Source organism: Rattus norvegicus, chromosome 2 (genome assembly GCF_021556685.1).
Source record: "Rattus norvegicus strain SHRSP/BbbUtx chromosome 2, alternate assembly SHRSP_T2T, whole genome shotgun sequence".
Taxonomy (NCBI): Eukaryota; Metazoa; Chordata; class Mammalia; order Rodentia; family Muridae; genus Rattus; species Rattus norvegicus.
The window spans coordinates 206,837,633-206,856,252 of record NC_141535.1 but is presented as its reverse complement, the minus strand read 5'-3'; the positions used below and the strand labels follow the sequence as shown (position 1 = coordinate 206,856,252).

General features: G+C 42.1%; 1 protein-coding gene and 1 long non-coding RNA gene across 15 annotated transcripts in view; one reads left to right on the top strand and one right to left on the bottom strand.

Annotated features, from left to right (window-relative positions):
• Positions 1–4,312: 4,312 nt before the first annotated feature.
• On the bottom strand, positions 4,313–9,598 carry LOC148006750 (uncharacterized). The gene is made up of 2 exons (XR_015676810.1): positions 9,416–9,598; positions 4,313–8,743 (listed from the first exon to the last, which is right to left on the bottom strand). It is a non-coding gene; the product is annotated as an uncharacterized LOC148006750 (long non-coding RNA).
• Positions 9,599–15,355: 5,757 nt separating this feature from the next.
• Slc35a3 (solute carrier family 35 member A3) overlaps positions 15,356–18,620 on the top strand; it is a 39,784-nt gene continuing 36,519 nt past the window's right edge. For 9 of the 14 annotated variants that reach the window (XR_015664492.1, XR_015664489.1, XR_015664445.1 and 6 more), the window contains exon 1: positions 15,844–15,985. Coding sequence is in view for 2 of the 14 variants with exons in the window: in XM_087624835.1 (XP_087480961.1) it covers positions 16,122–16,394 (273 nt within the window). In the remaining 12 variants the exon portion in view is untranslated. 14 annotated transcript variants of the gene reach the window in all.

Below are 18,620 nucleotides of genomic sequence, written 5' to 3'. Positions count from 1 at the left end.
TTTCTGTGTCTCTGTCTCTCTGTCTTTCTCTGTTCTTCCTATAATTTATTTTGAATACAAATCCTTAAAAAAACTATTATTATCTTTTCTCTTTCTTCTAGTATGCTTTCCAACCTCTGACATTGTCAGTGAAATTCATAAGCCACCAACAGAGGCTCTGCCTTAAGATACTGAACTCTGTGTACAAAACGCTTGCAGTGTGGGCCATACTAGGCACTTCAGCTCCTGTGGTGCAATAACACATCCATGATTGTTCTTGGGTGTGTAGGCCAATTAAATGGGAAAATTAAATTTTTTAAACTAGTGCACAAAATAGCGAATTTCTTTATGGTGTTTTTATACAGAGTAGATTTATTAACTTATGTGTCTCTTTATTTTGGTTTTTCAAAACAAGGTTTCTCATGTAGCACTGGCTGTCCTGCAACTTGCTCTGTAGACAAGGTTGGCCTTGAACTCACAGAGATCTACCTGCTTCTGCCTCCACAATACTGGGATCAAAGATGTGTCTGGCTGTTTACTTGTTTTTGTTTTGAGACTACATCTCACTGGCTAGTCCTAGTGGCTGGTCTAGAACTCACAGAGATTCACTTGCCTTTTCCTTCTGAGTGAGTGCTGGAATATCAGGTGTATGACATCATGCCCGGCCCTTTTTTTTTTCTTTTTCAAGACATAGTTTCTTGTAGTTCAGGTTGGCTCCAAACTAAGTACATAGCCAATGGTGACCTTGAGCTCCTAATCTTCAATTGTATGCCTTATGCCCAACTCAAATTAGAATTTCTGATAATGGGGGTTGGGGATTTAGCTCAGTGGTAGAGCGCTTGCCTAGGAAGTGCAAGGCCCTGGGTTCGGTCCCCAGCTCCAAAAAAAAGAACCAAAAAAAAAAAAAAAAAGAATTTCTGATAATGAATTTAGCAGAAGTATATCCCAAATATTGTATAATCAAACAAGAATTGTTTATTTGAAATTCAAATATAACAATTCCTGTACTGGCTAGTTTTGTGTGTCAACTTGACACAAGCTAGAGTTATCACAGAGAATGGAGGCTCCCTTGTGGAAATCCCTCCATGAGATCCAGCTGTAAGGCATTTTCTCAATTAGTGGTCAAGGGTAGAAAGGCCCCATTGTGGGTGGTGCCATCTCTGGTCTGGTAGTCCTGAGTTCTATAAGAAAGCAAGCTGAGCAAACCAGGGGAAGCAAGCCAGTAAGTACCATCCCTCCATGGCTTCTGTATCAACTCCTGCTTCCTGACCTGCTTTAGTTCTGGTCCTGACTTTGGTGATAAACAGCAATGTAGAAGTGTAAGTGAATAAACCCTTTCCTCCCCAACTTGCTTCTTTGTCAGGATGTTTGTGCAGGAATAGAAACCCTGACTAAGACACAGATCATCTGGTTGATTTTTTTGTTTGTTTGTTTTGTGGTATTTCCAATCAAATATCTCAGAAATACTAATTTGTTTGCCACTGCCTATTCTTAAAATGATTTCTTCTGTCTAGAGGATTTGTGTCTTCAGGATTATAAAAATTTGCTCTTCAGGTCAGATAATGGGGGGGGGGGGGGGGTGGAGAGATTGTTCAGTGTTTAAGAGCCCTGGCTGCTCTTCCAGAGGTCCTGAGTTCTGTCCTCAGCACCCACAGAGCAGTTCACATCTGTCTATAATCCCAGTTCCAGAAAATATGACATCCTTTTTTTATGGCTTCTTTGTGTACTGCATGCATGTGGTACACAGACATACATGTAAAAAATATACACACACATACATACATACACATGCACTCATGCACACACACACACGCACACACACACACACAGAGGGAGAGAGAGAGAGAGAGAGAGAGAGAGAGAGAGAGAGAGAGAGAGAGAGAGAGAGAAGAGAGATCAAATGGTAAAGAATCCAAAGCTCCTGGCACAGTGTACTAAACTGCTGCTTCTCTGTCTTCATTCGTGCTCTTCTGCATTATTCACTGTCAAGACTTCGTTTCTTATTTATTCTGTGCTCAGTTTCTCTTCTGCCCATTTTGAAATTTGTAATGTCTAGTTTCTCCTACCCCACAAGCTCCATGCTGACTGTGCTACCAGGCCCCACCCAGGTTCCCTTGGATCCATGGATGAAAGACACACACACACACACACACACACACACACACACACACACACACACACACACACACGATCATTTTTAACCTGCTTTATTGCTCAGTGGCTGGGCTCTTCTGAGCCTCCCTCGTGTGCCCTCTTCTTTACTGCTTGCTCAGCACCCCTGAATCTGCCCTCAACTTAGTTGTCCCGTTACCTTCTCCTGTTCAATGTGCCCTAGCTTAGTTATGCTTCTAATCTCCCGCCTGCTACCTCAGGCCCAATGAGGACGTGGCCAATGGCTACTCTACCTCACATGGCTGGTGACTCTATCTTCCTCAGAAGCATCACAGATCTCTTTCCTCCTCCTCTGTCTCCTAGCCTACCTGTACAGACCTGAAAGTCCTCTGGCTCTTCCACCCAGCCATTGGCTGCTGGTATCTTTATTGAATGAGCAAGAGCCAATTGGGGGACAAGACCTTCAACACTCACAAGCAGATTCCCAATCAAAGCATCAGAACCACCCCCCTACATCTCACCTATTCTGTCCAATTTAAAAAAAAAAAACTTCTCTGAGACATAAATTGAACAAAACCATAACAATCATGTAAATTATAAAGTATGATATACAATTAATATCTAGTCCATATTTTTCAATCTTATAAAATACTCTACCATCATTACTAACCTAAAGTGTTATAATTCTATCACTGAATTATGTTTATATTTTTACCTGTAACACCATCTGAAAACCATGTCTTCTGCCCTACAATTTCTCTCTTAATGCTAAACAACTTGAGTTTGATTATGAGACTATAACTAGTCTTCAACCCTGTCAGAAATCAAGAACTAATTAAATATTGCCTGATTGTATAGGAAGCACAAAATATAGCTTCCAAAACTTAATAAATATAGAACAAATTAAACAAATATATAAACAGTTATCTATCTGGACAGCCCCTAATTTCCCATAAGTTGGAGCATCTGTCTTCAGCCTTTGGGTCCAGAACCATCTGGCAGAACTTTGATGAAGAAGGAAATATGAAGGACCATCTTACCCTGTTTTGGCAGAGCCTAGTAGTCAACTATCCCACCTTTGTTTGTCCCTTTCAACAATCTATTGTCTGCAGATAATATAAGCAATTTTTTTTCCAGTGGTTACCTTGCCACAATAAGCAACCTTGCCTGGAGGTAAAGATATTTGATTCTTTGATAGGGAATAGGGAAGCTGTCAGGAGCAGACATGTCTCATGGTCAAAAGAACCTTACTAATGAAATGACATTAAATCTCACATTCTGTGGCTTTCTGATGTTTCTAAAGACTAAGTAAAGTATTCTCTGAACTGTTAAACCTTAACTACTCTTAGCCATTTCTATTTGAGTAAACTGAAAACACGTTATTATAATTAAATCAGAATCTAACATAACAGTGAGTTTTCTATCTGGCCCTTACCTTGTTTTACTTAAACAGTTTGCAAAGTATCTATTAGAAGGTCTGGGTCTTAGCCTTGTATTCTTAAGTTGTACAGGCACAGTGCCTATCTAAGAGTAACAGTATTAATCTCAAATTCTGTATCAATATAGAAATTTATACCAATGAAATCCTTAAATCTGAACCAATATAAATTCTGTACATAAGAAGTTATAACTTCAATATGCATCAATTATAAAAATTTCTATCAATTAAGATTATGGCTACACAATACTTTGTTCAAGGATAAAATTTAGTAATTCATCCCATTTCCCCCCTGTTCAAAATTATGACTATTTCCAAATTATCTCTTTAAAAATGACTATGTATAATTTGAAAAGTAACCAGACACTCACACCAAGGAAATTGGCCTGACAACTCTGCACAGCTATTTCCTGCTGAATAGGAGCAATGAGAAATTCTCTAAAGGGGTGAAGGAGGGTAGGAAAATTAGAAAAACTGGTTACACTTAAGAAAGCTAGCTTTAGCATCTGTTATCTGGTCTGTGCATATTTGGAAGGTTCAGAGCTTGACTGAAGTTCTGACCTGATCCATCTGAAAGGTTTGTTGAGATAAGATGGTCTGTAATCAGCAGCAGTCCTAACACTGTTCTGGAAGCAAGTCTTTGGACAGCATCAGGAAGCAGGGGTCTAGAATAGCAGGTCAATTCAGCATCCCAGTGGATAAATCTTGTCAGAGCTGTACATGATGTCATGCAGTGTCCCGCGCGTGACTTTCCGCCGGCAAGAAGCACGCGAGACATAGAAATTCTTGCTATGAGTGATACTTTATTCCTATCTCATGGAGAAGCCCTGCGCGCCAGTCAGGCGCGCCTATTTAACCCTGGGGCACGCATCAACGCCTGATTGGTTGTTTACTCATGATCTCATCAGGCACGCCCCGGAATGGGCAAAGACCTGGCAGGAAGGCACTCTTGCACATGCGCATAGTTAACTTCCTGATAGGGGGGCCAGCTGGCGCAGGGAAGGCTGGCGCCATCTTGACTGACTTGGCCTTCCACGTGGGGCGCAGTGGAAGCCAGCGCCATCTAATGGTCGCGCATGTTATTGCGGCCCTCTACATCTCACCCTTATAATTATAATTTTATAGCAGAAATGATCACCCTATCGCGTGCAATGAGGAAACCTCAGCGATGTGCAAGGGCTGATCAAAGGAAATCACTGAGTCTCTCTCAATCCCAGTGCAATGGATCCACAGATCCATGGGGTGCAGGAGCAGAGAACTCAGATACAGAGAGTATCCCTCTCCTCCCAGTGCAATGGACCCACAGGTCCATGGGGTGCAGGAGCAGGGAACTCAAATACAGAGTAAATCCTGAACAAGATAACCAAATTCCAGGTGAGGCCCTTTGTTCAAATGGCTGCAAGTGCTTGAGTGATAACGGCCTTGTCATGTTACTGTTGAGATCTGAGTTTGTAAACCAACCATAGTATGAACACCGATCCACAGCATAGGGCTGCATCAGACAGAGCCACTCCCGATAAGTAGTGGGCACCTCATATGGTCCTCCTCAGCTGTTGCCACCAAGGGCCGTGGTCAAGCCACTCCTATAATGAAATTTAGAATTTCCAATTGTTAGTAACTACTCCAGAAAGTTCACCCACTGTACTTGTCTAACAATAGATTGGGGGAGGATAACTCCAGACACTGCAGACACAATGTCTGCGGCAGTAATGGCTGCTACAATAGCAGCGAAAGTGTCAAGGTCTTTTCCAGGACAGTTCAGGATCAGTCATTTTTCTCTGGAACAACCAGCAGACAATGGAACCATTTCTGAGATCTGTATAACCAGGACAGAGGTCTCCAGTCACTGTAGCTTTACACAGGTAGCTTTCTGTGAAGCTATAGTCTGTAAAATGACAACACCAGTTACCAGTTAAGGCAGCAAAAGTCACCAGGGAAATGAAAGGACAGGGGTAACAGCTAGAGTTCAGTCTTCTCCAGGAAACAGCAGTGTACAGAGTCTGAGCGTAGGCCACAATGGGACGGGAACACGTGGCGGTAACACTGACTGCAGCAACGGCAAAGTCTCTGTGATGACAAAGGATGAAGGGAAATCTTCTATCTTCCTCTCAGGGCAGAGGAATGACTCCAGGGACCCGAACCACGAGAGCTGAATCTTCATGCTCCCAGGATCAGCATGTCTCACCAGACACTCAGGCAGCTGGCACACTCCTGTAGCATCCTGTAGAAAAAACACAAACATTCCCTCTTCCCCATATAAAATATCTGGACAGGAACATGTCAATAAGTGGATCTCTCTATTTCACCTAGGCAGAAGTATGCCTAGTTGTAGGGTGCCATAAACTTTGGCATCCAAATTTTTAAAATTGAAATATTTTAAAATTGAAATAAAAGGAGCATTATTTAGCATACAGGGATAACTCCCCCTTTTTATTTATAAAGATATAGTAAAGATATTATTTATTAAGGTAAGTCCTCGAGGAATAAGTTGAGGACACTGAGCACTTGTATTTATAATTGACTTGTATACCAAATTATTGTCTCTAGCATAATTGTATTGAATATATAAAGAATGAGATTTTTTGACTAATTGTTCCTATGTAAGGCCTATAATCTGTCTGGAATCTTGTCCTCCCTTGTTAAGGAGCCCAGAAAATCCAGTTTGAGTTTTTAAATGTCCTATAAAGGAACAGTATATAGTGCTCTTAACCACTAAGCCATTTTTCTAGCACCTCACAAACTTTATTTACCTAAACATAAGCATTAATTAGAAATGTCAAATCTTGTAAATATTGTCCAGATTTAGTCTTACTAGAAATCTCTGAGCTGGAAGGGTGAGGCTGGGAGTTGAAAGTAAACAAATGGAGTCTTCCTCTTTTCGTGAGGGTGTGTTATCAACTCTATTACCATTTTTAAAGAGCAGGGTCTATGGTTTTGTTTAGTTGTCTGAGCCAGAGCACTGAAAGGACAATGAGTTGTCAGACAATTCACATTGAAATCGTCACTCACTGATTTCAAGTAGAAAACCTGTCTCTAATAAAGCATTAAGTAATTGAAATCAATTGTAAACCACAAGCCACACATTGGCTATCAGTATATGAATAGAAAGCTTGATTTAAAAACAGTGGCTACAGGACGTAATCTAATAATCTGTGCTGAAGCAACAGAAACTCAAGAGAATAAACAAGTGATCCAATCATACATGTAGCCTTTTCATTAGATGAACCACCTATAAATACAGTAAGCGCATTTCCTATGGGTTGTACGTACAAATATACAGGAAATACAAAAACATGTAAAGAATAAAATTATCAATTTTGTCTGAAAAATTTGTATATGTGATAGGCCAAATATCAGTATTTAGTAGTAACCAATTAATTGTTGTTTGGAATAAGATATGTTTTACCAGGTTTCTATTTAAAATACTTCCATGACTCTAGTCCACAACTCTGTACTAACACAGCTGAAGCTTTATCTCCAATGTGCATAACAAAGACCTAAGTCCTCTGGTAAGGTGAGGTACTTAGCCAATTAACATATCTTTAGAAGCTTAAAATTAGCTTCAAATATTCTTTTCTGGAGTAGGGTAACAGCTACTCCCCAAATATTAAAGCTCATTTTGAGAGCAAAGGTTTGTAGTAAACATTTCCATATACATAGAAAGATTTAAGTTCTAACTTCTTACACTGAAGAAGCAACAAAATTACCTAATATGAGGCTGTTAACCATTCTTAATGATATCACTTTATGGGCTCTCTGAAACTATAAGCAAGCTCACGAAATGAAAACTCACAATTGTTATGACGAAAACAAATTGTATAAAATCAATCCTCTAAATCTGTCTTGAAATGGCAGTTGGAGTAAGGAAACTGGCTGTAATGCTCTCACAAGTTCTAAAACCTCATCAATCCTTATAAATCCTGTAACAATCTCTACCTGTTTGATTTTTCCTTAATTAAAAATAAGTTTGAGTTAGTCAATGTAACACTGGCAATCCTAAATCACAATCTTTAAGTTCTCTTTGTAACACCAGAACACAGCCACAAGGTCACCTGAATTCTGAGTACGTGACTAGGCAGCTGTTCTCCCGGCAGTGGAAATTAACATTAAAATACAGATAACTTCTGTGCAAGCCACAACTTTGGAAAGTAAAACTTATTAGGCAGCAGTTTTTGGGGCAGTGGAATTAGCATTAAAATACAGATAACTTCTGGGCAAGCCACAGCTTTGGAAAGCAAAACTCAACCTCCAACAAACAATCTAGTCTCCAAGGCACCACAGGTCTATCTATTATGTTACAAAGTTTGACTGTCAATTCTTACATTTGGACTCACAAAGGTGTGGCCTCCAATACCTCAACCAGGGACAATGTCCTAAATTCTTTTAGAAGCCTGGTTTCTAGCATAAGAATTCCATAAAAACATTACCTCAATTTAGACCTGTTTCCCTAGGTTGGCCCATGTCACACGCTATCTAAAATGACTCCATCCAGATTACTAGCTTTATGTCAACTTTCTGTTACCAATATTATACTCTTTTAACCATATCCAATAACTTGAAAGCCAATAGTCCACAACCAAGGCAAGTAGAGCATATTTATACATATAAAACCAATAAGAAACAAAATTGAAATGGCTACACCTATCTTTAATATTTAGACCAAACACCATTTTTACCCTTTTGTTATGATTTTAGGAGAAGCACCTTGTCACCTGTTGAGTCAAGTAATAAGTCAGGGATTTTTTTTTTTAAGAGAAACAGCTATCAACTCTTGTATGAAGAAGCTGTTGGCGCTTTTAAGATCAGCTCCTGTAGACGCTTAGCTTCTGGTCAGCTTCTCCAGCTAATCTAGACACCTGGCTCTAGGCACAGGGCTTCAAAAACCTGATTGAAACTGTTTTTTATTCATTTGTTCCTTTTTGAAACGAGTTAAAACCAAGTCAAGGTGTGCACGACCAGCAGATAAAGTTTTTACCATTTTTTTTCTTTTGACCACGAAACATAAAACATTTAAGCAACGAGAAACAAAAACCACAGACATAAACTGACAGACATGGACAGCCTGGTGCACCAGAGACAAACAATAGACAAAGAGGGGAAAAAGCCAGATGGTGTTCACGGCGACTATCCATTGAGTGGAGCTGATATGGGCGATGGATTGTCTCAATTCCTGGACTAGTCCACCAACGTGTTGAAACCCAATTCTGTAAGAAACTGAGAGATATCTGAACAGTATACCGACATTCGCCAATGGTATGGAAGTGAAACACAGCCCGGAGTATTTTTACTCACAACCCAATTACATTAACTCTATCAGGCTGTGCACGGGGACTGAGATGTCCTTTTGTTTGATTCTCCTGAATAAATTTTCAGGCGGTCTGCCTCTATCAAATCTGATCAGTATGACTCTGTAAAGCTGTCGCGTCAGCACCCGGATGCCGCAGCATCCCCAGAGCCGGCGCGGGAGCTTAATTACACCTTTCATAAGCACTAAGACAAAGTTTTTCTCCCAAAATACTGTGTTCCTTTTACCTCCTCCCTTCTCACCCGGGGCATTCTTTCCCCAATTTTTCACCCCTGGCGGTGGTAAGACCGCAGGGGGGCCTGGTGCTTGAGATCGATCAGGATCCTTTCCTCGTTGCAACTTTTCACTATCCTCTGTTTCTGACTGACTGTCTCTCCCTGCCCCCAACGCTCTCCGCTTTGCTGTTACAGCTGGGCAGTTCCCACGCGACCTCTGACGCCGTTTGGCGGTAGCTAGAAACTCAAAGGTCAATAGAAAAAGCCCGAGGGTTGCCAGAGCAACCACAGCGGCACCTGCCGCGTCCGGCAGGGGACTGAGTTGGAGCAGATCAAGGCTAGCCATGGTCTCTCAGAGTTTTTTACCTGTATTCCATAGCTTCTGAATTTCTTCCGTGAAACGGAGGCCTCTCGTAGCGCCGGCGATGTTTTTGTCCCGGGTTTCTCGGCACCAAATGTCCCGCGCGTGACTTTCCGCCGGCAAGAAGCACGCGAGACATAGAAATTCTTGCTATGAGTGATACTTTATTCCTATCTCATGGAGAAGCCCTGCGCGCCAGTCAGGCGCGCCTATTTAACCCTGGGGCACGCATCAACGCCTGATTGGTTGTTTACTCATGATCTCATCAGGCACGCCCCGGAATGGGCAAAGACCTGGCAGGAAGGCACTCTTGCACATGCGCATAGTTAACTTCCTGATAGGGGGGCCAGCTGGCGCAGGGAAGGCTGGCGCCATCTTGACTGACTTGGCCTTCCACGTGGGGCGCAGTGGAAGCCAGCGCCATCTAATGGTCGCGCATGTTATTGCGGCCCTCTACAATGCAGCAAGGCGGGTCTAGGATAAGGCAAAGCCTATCATTGGATGAGAAGGAAGGGTAAGTGGGGAAAAGTCTAGGAAGATGAGGATTCAAGATGGAGAGGATGGAGGAAAATGATTCTGATCCAGGTGGTCTAGGTCAATTATTTTTTCTTATCTGGGTGTGAGGTTCCTATCTTTATTAATTGTCAGTGAATATATTGTGTTTTCCAAACTGTTTAAGAATGCAAGGGCCCACAGAACAAGATGTGTGTGTGTGCCAGGTGTGGTAACTGCCACCTAGGGGACCAGGCAGAGAAAGCAGCTGACAGAAACAGCCAGAGCACAAAGCTCCCACAGATCCACACCAAAGGAGAACGTGTGGGAACCGGTTCTGCCGCTTCTTTAATCTTGCCACAACATTCTGTAATATATGAATCTCACAACCAAAATTTTAGTACCATTAGGATTTTCATATAGATTGTGCAGGGTGTACAGATTAATTAAGAATGAAATTCTGCTCCTTGTTTGAGCAGGTGAAAACCAACTGTCTTTTTTGTGGGTTAATTTTATCAATAACCAATTGTAATAAGTCTTCATTCATGTCATAAGAAAGATGACATGATGAATCTTTACCTGTCCTGTTTGATTTTCTTGAGCTTTTATAGTTCTTGGGGGGTGTCTTCTCCTGTCATATCTGATTCATATCACTCTGCAAGGAGTTCAGAGCCTATTCTCCTTCTTGTCAACACAAATGTAGAACCTTTCTTCCAAAATAGCATGTCCTTGGTTCAGTAACAATAATTCATTAACATTTAGTTTGACCTCTCTCCCAGAGGAATTCTAATATAACCACCAATCTCATAACCACAGTCATTTTGATAAATAAAACAATTCAAAGCAAATAAAGCAATCTAAACAAATATTTAAAGCACACACACACACACACGCACACACACACACACGCACACACACACACACACACACACACAAGACCAGACAGTGCTTTTCCTGTCTCCTGCCTTGACCTTCATGAGATCAAGGCCTAAATTTCTACTGTCTGAGATAGGTTAGGGTCCCTATCCCCTGCTTTTTGACCTAATTTTTAAAGTTCAAAAGCCTCAGTTATTTATTATCTATATCTACTTTCTGTTCAGCCTATTTCCAGGCTCTATTTTTGCCATATCTGTCAAAGAAATTCCAGAAATTCCATGTAGACCATGTTCAAAGATCCTGAGTATTTGCTCTTGCAAGACCTTTTCAAATCTTCTCTAAAGCATTTTTTCATTCAGTTTTCCTAACTTCTCCCTTCTGTGGAGCTTAATATCTCTGTATCTTTAAGAACATTTAAACAATTACCATTATACTCCCTTCTATCCTTAAAAACAATTAAATCAAATTTTTGTTTATCCCTATCCTTTGACTATTTGCTTCTAGGAAGCAGGCTGCTTCTATCATCTGACCCTCTGCCCCAGTACATCCATCCTGTCTCTTTGTACAGCAGGGGCTCCCAGCATCTCAGCTAAGGCTCTCTGAGGTGGCTAGAATCTTTTTAAAAGGGTCTGGGGGTAAATCCCCGCAGGTGGCTGTGTTTCTCTGTTTCAGATTTAAGCACTGGAGTGATGTAACTGGACTCTGCTTTGCTAGAGCCAGTTCTCCCCCCTTTAAACTCTATCATTGTGTGTGTGTAATCCATTTGAGAATTTTTAAATTGATATTGGATTCTCACTTTCTACATTGTGTGCTATCGTTTACCCAGCTCATTGGCTGCTAGCATCTTTATTAACCAGTCAAGAACCAATTGGTGGAACAGGACCTTCAGTGTTACAGGCAGATTCCCTACCCAACCATCAGAACCACCCCTATCATTGATTCATCATTATTGTGGCTTACGTGTCTCCGGCAAGGTGTTTTGACAAGTTGTTTGAACTGTGTGAAATCTCTCTTCTGGAGACAAGTTATTCCTCAGGCCGACCCAGGCTTCATTATTTTCCTTCTCCCAGTTTGAGATTGTCATGAAAATTGTAATATCTTAGGAACCATTGTTCAAGGAGTCTGATAGGTGGAGGGAAGGAACAGGTATTGTAAGGTTTGAAGTTAGTCTTAACCCCAAAGTGAGGCATGAAAATGGAGTTCATTGCAAACGCAAGAGGTTTATTTTTCTGGTGTGTTGGTTTGAACCTCAATCAGCAGCCCCTGTTGAGTGAATAGAAGGTGACCCCAATTGGCTATTACAAGCAGTTTTTATACTCTTTAGGGGCAGAGTTTACGTCAGCAAGGTTACAGTTCAAACTCATTGGCTAGGCCTATTGTCCATTAAATCTATTAGCTAGCAAGCATGGTATGCATTTGAACTCTACCTGGGACTTTTCAGAGGGTCAGTCAGTACATTCTGAGATTTTTTTTTACTCAAGAACGTTCCTCTAGGTGGAGAATGGAACTTGGCCTAGCCTTGTCCCCAGGTGGGAGGGGGAAGTTGTAAGGAGGGTATGGGACTGGAAAAGCCCTTAGGGTCCCTCAATCTCCTTAGAATATCCTTATTCTTGACTGGATGTTTTTGGGACCACAGGTGTGTTCTATTGTACTTGGCATATGATTTTATGTGTTAAGCACTTGGCTAAGATGGTGGAAATCCAATAAATAATTAGGATAGTACTGAACTCAAGAAAAAAGTTGAGGAAAATACCCAATCATAGTAGAAGAAAGTTATATACTGAAGTTATGTAGTTATGTGCAGGATGATTTGAGATGTTAACCAGGACAATGAAAAGGGATTTAGGCCCTTAGGAGAAAAGGCCAAATAGGATGATGATATCTGAGTTGAATGGGAGGTCACCTATAAAGACGACTGAATAGAAAAGCATACTAATACTAATGTTAGAGAAGGACCAAGGGGGGGGGGTTGTATTGATCAAACACATTCTGTACACATTGGAGCAGATTATGTATTGTACCATAAATTGTGAGGCTAGGAAAAGCCATTGACAAGTATTACTTTTTTTTTAAATTAGAAATAAAGAAATGTTCCCAATTAACAGAATCAGGAAGGAACACAGAAACATTTCAACTGATACAAACGAAATTCAGAATAGCATAAGGGGACACTTTAAAAGCCATGCCCTCCATTTTCTTAACTCTGGCTTTATTGCTCTGAAAAGACATAATAACCAAGGCAGCTCAAGCAGCTAGGGGTGCAGTTGCATTTCTATACCACACAAGGCTCATGTCTTTACCTCAGGCCTTACTTGGAGTATGTTATAGAGCTAATCCTCTAGTTTCACTGTTTTAGGTCATTTTTCAGTTTTATGCCTTCCAGGGCAACAAAGCACATGTCACTACTTCATTATTGGAAGTGCTTCCACTTCTATTTTTTTTTAATTTCCTGAAAAATAAGAGGAAAAAAATCTTCCATTTCTCTAACCTGTGTATTTGTGACACTGAGCAGAGTGGTATCTGCCCATGATTCAAGCAGTCAAGAGGCCAAGGTGAATCCTAAGTTTATGACCAACCTAGGCCATTAGCAAGTTTCAGGGCAGCCTGGACTATATAAGGAGACCTTGTCTTTAAACCAAAATAAAACAACAACAGAAAAGAACTTAGGTTATAAGGTATATTTTTCTTGCTAATATATTTTTAATGTTCTCGTTCCTTTACAATCATACATTGATGGAGTGTTGACTGTTGACTGTTTTCTGGGTATCTGTATGCACACGCACTGAAGGGACACACACACACACACACACACACACACACACACACACACACAAACACATAAAAACACTTCACAGTAGTGCCAAGGTGTAATTAGCATGTACAAGAGATATTAAGTGTTGGGCTGGGGATTTAGCTCAGTGGTAGAGCGCTTACCTAGGAAGCGCAAGGCCCTGGGTTCGGTCCCCAGCTCCGAAAAAAAGAACCAAAAAAAAAAAAAAAAAAGAGAGATATTAAGTGTTGTGTTTTATATAAAAAAAAGAGCCGGGGCTGGGGATTTAGCTCAGTGGTAGAGCGCTTACCTAGGAAGCGCAAGGCCCTGGGTTCGGTCCCCAGCTCCGGAAAAAAAAAGAACCAAAAAAAAAAAAAAAAAAAAAAGAGCCAAGGATATGTTCATAGAGTCAGGAATGGTGAGATAAGGGAGGAGTGTCTTGGAGGGCCCATGCTGAGGCACCCCACTCCAACTCCCACCCCAGGTACCCAGGTACCAGGTATAGAATAGAGTTTATTTAGAGACATGGGAAGGGGAGTTGAGTAGAGACAGGGAGTGGGAGAGAGGTTGAGAGGGGGAGGGGTGGGGTTGGGCCAGGAACAGGTGGAGAGAGGGGGGAGGGAAGGGGAGAGAAGGAGTAAGGGGTCAGAGAGAGAAGGCAGAGAGAGTAAGAGAGCTAGAAGGGGCCAGACAGCCCCTTTTATATTAAGCCTGGCCTACCTGGAGACATTCAGGTAACTGTTTGGTGGAGCTTAGAAGGAATGCCGACATTAAGTTTCTCTTTTAAAAAATGGAAAAAGGGCTCAGTGGGAAGTACATGAGGTACAAAGGCTTGGGGTCAGTTTTTCAATAATAGATCTGACTGCTGGAGCCTTTGATCCTAGCTAGCACAGAGTGGGTGAGACAGGATGGCTGCCAAGAGATCGAGACCTTCAATGTCAGCCTGGAGCTTAAACAAAACAATTAAGAAGGCTTAAACAAAAACAATTAAGAAGTATTGTAATTATTAATTTCTCCTTGCTGCCTCGACAAAATGCCTGAGAAAATAACATAGGAAGGAGGACTTATTTGGGTTCATGGTTTCATATACTTTGGTTCATGGTCACTTGGTCGCATTGCTTCTAGGACTCTGGTTGGAATTTATGTACTGGGTCGGTTTACAAAAAAAGCATACAGGCTGCAAAGAGAACCTGAGGAAAGGCCAGGGAAAGACACACGCTCAGCGATCCACTTCTTCCAGATAGGACTATTCCACAATTTATGCCATCTCCCAGTAATACCCTCAAAGATTTAATACATCAGTGGCTTAGGTCAGAGCCTTCACTGTCCATTCGCTTCCCCCAACACCAAAGCCCATTAGCTGTCAACCAAACTTTTATGGCATGATGAATCTTTGGGGGTCCCTAGCAAATATCAAGATCTAATTTACATGCCATCATCCAGAAGTTTTCTGAAGCCCGGATTACACAAAAATTTAAAGCAAGGCATCAATTGCTAAGTCATCTAATTTTATTTTTCTCTGTTGTTTTTCTAACGATGCTTCCCTAAGGCATGGTTTAGTCATTTGCAACACGAAGAAGCATAAGCTTAATTCTAGGGCCATTGTGTTCACAGGGACGGGATAATAAATCTGCAGTATCCGATGATCAAACCGGTCCAGAATATTACATTTCAGTCTGTCCACAGCCAGCAATGACTACAGTGGTTGGGAGCTTTTCGAATACATTATTAGACTGAAATGTAATATGCATGAGATCCTTGCAGACAGGAAGAGGTTAATCACTCTCCTTCTCTCTGCACCTTTCCCCTGTTTAGTGACACTAAGCCCATTTTGCGTTCCTGACACTTTATCAGGGTGGGGGCAGGGGTCATTCCTAACTGAACCAGCTGGCTCCTAGACTAAGGTTGGTAACCTGCACCAGGGATAATCTTGTTTTCAACTCATCGGTGGTCATTTTCAGGAGCCAAGATCCGCCTCCGGGTTCTCTATCAAGAGTTCTTTGGCCCAAAGGACTTTGCCCTTCCTTAAGTGACGGTTCATCCTGCCACTTTCTGCTGCAGGATTGGGGGGTGAGAGACACCTTCCCACCACACTCTCGGGCGACCGTGAGACCGTCACGGGAGCTGCGCGAGGAACAGCCCCATTGGGGTCGCCTCAGAGACGCGGCCGGCAAGCGTGAAGCTGGGGCCACCGGAGCCGAACAGGGAACGGCGTTTGCCGGGGCCGAGGCGGAAGCCGGATCCTTTGGCGGACCGGACCGCGGGAACCCGGAAACGCCTGGGCCTCAGAGAGGCGGTCCGGGAGACAGAGCCCGCGGGAGCCGGCAGCGCTGCGGGTCAGCGGGCGCGGCGGAGCCGGCGGGCTCAGCAGCCTGGGTCGCCCGGCGTCGCGGAGCCTGGAGCTCCAGTGCGGGCAGCTGGCCGAGCCGCACGGCGGGTGAGCGGAGGGCACTGACCAGGCGCTGGCGAGACGCCGAGGCCGGGGCTGGGATGGCGTGGGGCGGTTGAGGTACAAGGTGCCTGGGCCACCGGGACCGCAGCAGAGGGCTGCAGCACTAGTTCAGAGGGAGCAGATGAATGGGCGCCTTGTACCTCTGGCTTGGACGTGCTGGAACGTTCTGGGTGGAGGAGGAAAAGGTCCTGAGAGGAGGGGTGTGTCAGTGTGCCTGCGAGCTCCAGACTGGCGGGCCAAGTGCCTTGGGGACCAGGCTGGCGGCCAGTCCTTTCGTGGTCTTCTCTGGAGCTCTGGCCCAACCTGTGACCCTGGGATAGGGACGAGTCTGCTCGGTGAGGACTGTGTGCTCAAGAAGCTGCAAGGACTTCAAGAGATGGAAAGGGAGCCGGTGGTAAGGCTAGACCGAGGTTGTCTAAAACCATGTGAGGTTCCCATCAGTGTGTGTGGCGAGAGGTTGTAGGGGTTCTAAGTACTGAAGAGTGGAGGAGCTCAGGGAACATTTTATTTAAGCTAACTCAAGTTTCTGCTAGTTCAAATTAATTGAGGGATATTAAATGAAGTAACGGGCCTTAACTGTAGCAAGGCACTTAAATTGTCTTTCCTTTGAGGACCATGCCCTTTATTATATTCTATTAAACACGATATTTGAAGATGGCACCAGAGTTGAGTCTTTAATGCATCTATCTTTGGTAGTTACAGGTAATGTTTGGTTGTTTCTCACATCTTAATTCCACCTTAATAATTCAAGTTGTTTGCTTTCAAATGAATGACTTCTACGTTTACGTTTCTAACTTAACCCCCTTTAAATTTTTTTCCTACTGTATCTGCCCCTAGTTTCTGGCCGCTTCCAGATGCATCCTACCATTAACTTCCAAATGGAACTTGATGCTTTTAAGTCGCTCTACCTTGCAACCTCTTCTGGCCTGATAGTGTGCACATGCACAGGAGCCCCTCTCTTCTCTGTCTCCCAATCTCCTGGTTCTCTTCATCTACCCCCCCACCCCAATCCCTTCCACTCCCGCCCCCACTTCACTGTGTGCGGCTGTGCTGGGAAGTGAACCCTGTGGGAATATTGATGGAGCACTCAGTCACTGTAACTTTAGTTCTTTGTGATCTTTTTTTTTTTTTTTTTAAAGTCCGAGATGTAATGCCATTCTCTGGCAGTTCTCTCATAAATACTCAGCGGCTGTTTACTTATTTAGTGGTTCTGGGGATGGAGCATTGGGCATAACTAAATGCTAGGTAAGTGCTTCGATACTGAGAAATGCCCCTAACTAAGAATAAATTTTAAATAATTTAGGCAGCCATTAAAAATTCTTCAAAATTTAAACCACTCCACAATACAAAGTAATGTAATTCTTTCATTCTTTTTTTAAAAAGTTACTTTATCGAACATATTGAAATGTTTTTTAGGTAACCATGGGATTTTTATTTATATTTATTTGCTTAACTTGAGATAGGGTTTCTCATCATAGTCCTCCAGGCTAGCCTGGAACTTAGTAGTAGTCCAGGATAGCCTGTAACTTGTGGCAGTCTTCCATTGGATCTTAATTATCTCTGAAGTGGACAAACATCATTAGTTTCATTTAGATGACTACTGAAGGTCACACAGGTCAATTCATTTGCTCTTGGTCTTATGTCACTTGAGTTTGACATGGATATATGTACTCAAGCATGTGCCCTTTAAGGAGGTTAATATCCCAAATGAATGTGGAGAGGTGAGAGACTCAATGGAAATAACTTCTCAGTTAAAAGCAGCATTTTATGATTCAGTAATAGGACCAACTAGTATGATGATTATAATTCAGTAATTAGGAGCTTCTTTTCTTAAAAAATTTTTGAGTTCCTGTTTGATGCTAAATAATTTGCCCCACCCCCCGAAGTTCATATTAATGTGCATTGGTAGTAGATTTCAGTTTTAAAAACAGCAAGTTTATGTTAAGGCTATTTGGCTTAGTTGTCTCCATTAATGAAAGAATATTATACTGCGTGTGTATTCTTTCTTTTCCTTCTTTTTGTTTTTGTTTTTTGTTGTTGTTGAGACTTGTCGGGATGTGTGCAGAGTTATATCTTCATGAGGGTTATAGGCTTCTGTCACTGTGCCTGCTATGTTTATATATGTGTGCACTAAATTTTATTTTAGTTAAAAAATCTCTTATAAAGCTTATTTTCTATGTGTTTTGCCTGCATGTATGTATGTGTACCATGTGCATACAGTGCTCTCAGGCCTGAAGAAGGTTCTGGATTCTTAGGAGCTGGAGTTACAGATAGGTGTCTGTAGGCTGATGTCAGTTGTATACCAATGCTAGGAATTGAACTCTGGTCCTCTGCAAGAGCAACCATGCTCTTAAAACCCAGCCATTTTTCCAGTCCTGTTAGATATTTTTAAAATGTGTTTTGTCATTGGTATTCAAGGCAGTGATTTTTGAAGCTAGAGCATGAATCAGCTTCTCCAGTTTTCTGCCCAGAACTGTTTATCAACTATATTGAAGATACCATCAAATGAAACCAAACCAAACCAACAACAATAACAATAACAATAATAATAGAAAAATTAAGGTATGTGACTATATCCTAAGTTAGGCAACATTGTAGAAATTAGAGTTAATCTAAAGTT